Source organism: Nelumbo nucifera, chromosome 7, assembly GCF_055504915.1.
Source record: "Nelumbo nucifera cultivar China Antique chromosome 7, China Antique-T2T, whole genome shotgun sequence".
Classification (NCBI taxonomy): Eukaryota; Viridiplantae; Streptophyta; class Magnoliopsida; order Proteales; family Nelumbonaceae; genus Nelumbo; species Nelumbo nucifera.
This window is the reverse complement of record NC_142655.1, coordinates 59,986,205-59,989,395: the sequence shown is the minus strand read 5'-3', so window position 1 is coordinate 59,989,395 and position 3,191 is coordinate 59,986,205. Positions and strand designations below refer to the sequence as shown.

Here is a 3,191-nt window from a genome sequence, read left to right as displayed (position 1 = left end):
GTCAAAAAAACATCAATAAACAGTTTTTTCTCATTTTTTCAAGACAAAAAAAAATATATAAAATGTTTATTAAATAAACGGCAATAAAACCAAACAGCCCCTAAAATACCAACAATGATTAAGATAAAACAGAGCGACGATGTTTAATCCTAAATCCAAATCTATACAAATGTTTATTAATAACCAAAGCCGCGTCCTATATTTATAGATCCAGAGTAATAATCTCTCAGCTCGGTCGCCATATTCTTCATATATTAATATACCCTTCTAAGCTTAACAAATCGATTTTATTGCCTCTCTTATTCTTCTTTTTCACGAGAGCTAAAACTGAAACTAATGTCGTCTCTCCTGCTTTTAGCCTTGTTAGTTTCCGTTAATGGGTTCATGTCGATTACTCCGGCATTTTGCGACACAATGCGGTTTGAAATGATTCACAGGCATTCGCCGGAGCTTTCGGGGAGGTTGGGTGCGGGGTTGCAAAAAACCCGTCTTGAACAAGTGAGGGAACTGGTTCGATTGGATGAACAACGTACCCAGATGATCTACCATAGGATAGGCCAACGGACTGAACGGAGGAAGGATGCAGAGGGTGGAGCTGATGGACAGATTGGGGCGGCAGCTTGGACTGGTAAGGTTATTGGTTCAAGTGGGGCTTCGGTTCCGATGTTCTCCGGCTCGTTTGCCGGGGAGGGTCTGTACTTTGTTCCATTTAGAGTGGGGACACCAGCGCAAAATGTGCTGCTCGTCGCTGACACTGGGAGTGACCTCACTTGGATGAATTGCATTCATGGTTGTCGCAATTGTGGGAGGAAAGTTGATCGCCGTAGGTTCTTTAACGCCGATTTGTCATCTTCCTTCACAACCATACCATGCTTGTCTCGGATGTGCAAGAATGATCTCGCTGTTATGTTTTCCTTGACTGATTGTCCCAAGCCATTGAACCCCTGTAAGTATGACTACAGGTATGACTTCTTCTTCTTCTTCCCTTGGGATCTCGATCAGTTATCAACTTATTTCAAAGTTTTAACAAACTTGATCATTAATTGGAACTATAGATGACGATGTAGCTAGCGTATATTAATATATATATATATGCTCGATCGAAAAATTTTCCCGTTTTGGGAACTAAGAAAAATAAATCGGAGATTGGATCATTCCGCCAGCTGCTTGTGCTGATCGAGTTTGGCCACCTGAAAATTAAAGGGAGGGTAGAAAATAGCTAGAAAACAAAACCAACCAATGCCCGACAAGTAAAAGCGAGCAGGCTGACATGTCTCTCGCTCGTCTCGACCAAGTAATTCCCATATGTATATATATCTTCATCAATTCATTAAGCAGCGACGGTAGTACTCACTGTTAATACATATATACAACTACCGGTCAACTGGGTTGATCGATCTCGGTCGATCGAATTTTACTGAATATAACTTGATAGATGTCGATGTTAATAAGTACTGTGATATAGTAATACTGTTAATCTGGTTTAATTAATTTTCTCATCGTCATCTGAATAGTTACTCAAGTGGGCAATCGGCACAAGGCTTCTTCGCCAATGAATCTGTGACTGTGAGACTCACGAATGGTAGGAAGATGAAAATCCACCATGTCCTGGTGGGATGCACCCAGACAACACAAGGCCAGAAGTTCAGTAATGTTGTTGATGGCATACTTGGGTTGGGATACAGTCCTAACTCCTTCGCCACTAAAGTCTTACAAGTGTTCGGCAGCAAGTTCTCCTACTGCCTGGTCGATCACCTGAGCCCCAGGAATGTGTCGAATTATCTCGTCTTCGGCCGCAACCATATTGTGAATGTGAACCCGCCGGAGATGCAATACACAGAGCTGATGGTGGGCAAGGTCCTCCCATATTACGCGGTCAATGTGATCGGCATCTCCATAGGTGGTGTGCTGTTAAGAATTCCATTGAGCGTATGGAATTTGGATAAGAACGGAGGAACGATTCTGGACTCAGGTACCAGCTTAACGTTACTAGTTGAACCGGCTTATCGGCTTGTGATCGATGCTCTGAAGGTGGCACTGATTATGTACAAGAAGGCGGAGGTGCCTGAATTTGAGGTTTGTATCAAGGTGGACAAAGCATTTGATGAGGGTCTAGTGCCTAGACTGGGAATCCATTTTGCTGGTGGAGCTCGACTGCTGCCGCCGGTGAAGAGCTACCTGATCGATGTGGCCGACGGGATCAAGTGTCTTGGCTTCAGGTCTGTTTTTTGGCCGGGTATCTCTGTAATTGGCAACATAATGCAACAGAATTTCTTCTGGGAGCTGGATCTCAGGAGAGAGAGGGTGGGTTTTGCACCCTCCAGCTGCGCTTAATATTCAATTAATCAAGCTTAATTACCTTCTCCATTGATTAATTCTGAGCTTTTCATCATCATTTAATTGTAATATTCTTGAGCTCTTTCTCTACTTCTTCTTCATTAATTCTGTAATTTAATGTCTGATACTATACACAATATCATCATCTATTGATCATCTTCAATTTATGATTTGATCAATCTAATATTTTCTAAATATGATTATTATTTGGGTCCCCCTTCAATTTATGTTTCTCCTGGACCCTAGCTATATAGTATGCTGTGTGCTGTTGTTGGATTGCAGTTGTGTTTAGACTTTTGTGTTTTGCTATTTCTTCTGAAATAAATAAAGTAACGAAAACAACTCATTCCTCGCTCAAATGATAACTATGGATTGAGACGGTCCTCCCGTGATTTGAAAATGATGGAGATCGTGGTTTTTTTTTATTTTTTTTTTCTTCTTTACTTCAAAGAAAAAAAACTAGAGAGAGATAAAGACAAGGACCCATTAATTAGAAGTTTACTGGGACATACCAAGTACCAACACCAATTGATTGCATAACATTAATTATAACCAATAATTCAGGCTTGTCCTAAATAGTGCTGTCAATGGGTCGGGTTGGGGTCCGGGTAATGGTAGACCCGGTCCTCAGACTTGACCCAATTATAATTGAGACCTCTACTCGTTTGTTAAGCTGATACATTTGGACATGATAATATGATTATATGAAGGAGCAGCACAACAGACCTTATTCTCATTTGTCATGTCTGAATGGATCAAAACCCAATTGGTGCAAGGGAAAGATGGCTTCAGAACAACAAGCTTAGAGTCATTTGATCAGGTTTTAATTTGATGGGTGTGGGGTCAACGAATTT

At 41.1% G+C, this 3,191-nt stretch overlaps 1 protein-coding gene across 1 annotated transcript; it reads left to right on the top strand.

Moving 5' to 3' along the window:
• Window positions 1–206: 206 nt before the first annotated feature.
• Window positions 207–2,518, top strand: LOC104599806 (aspartic proteinase NANA, chloroplast-like). Its single transcript, XM_010262537.3, has 2 exons — window positions 207–962; window positions 1,515–2,518. The coding sequence occupies exons 1-2, from the start codon at window positions 337–339 to the stop codon at window positions 2,332–2,334; spliced, it is 1,446 nt and encodes a 481-aa protein (XP_010260839.1). The 5' UTR covers window positions 207–336; the 3' UTR covers window positions 2,335–2,518.
• Window positions 2,519–3,191: the final 673 nt, after the last annotated feature.

Excerpts from the sequence above, each read along its gene's own strand:
- LOC104599806 (XM_010262537.3), top strand. The coding sequence starts at position 337 with ATGTCGTCTCTCCTGCTTTTAGCCTTGTTAGTTTCCGTTAATGGGTTC. Across the intron at positions 963-1,514 it reads CCCTGTAAGTATGACTACAG|TTACTCAAGTGGGCAATCGG; the intron begins GTATGACTTCTT and ends TCATCTGAATAG.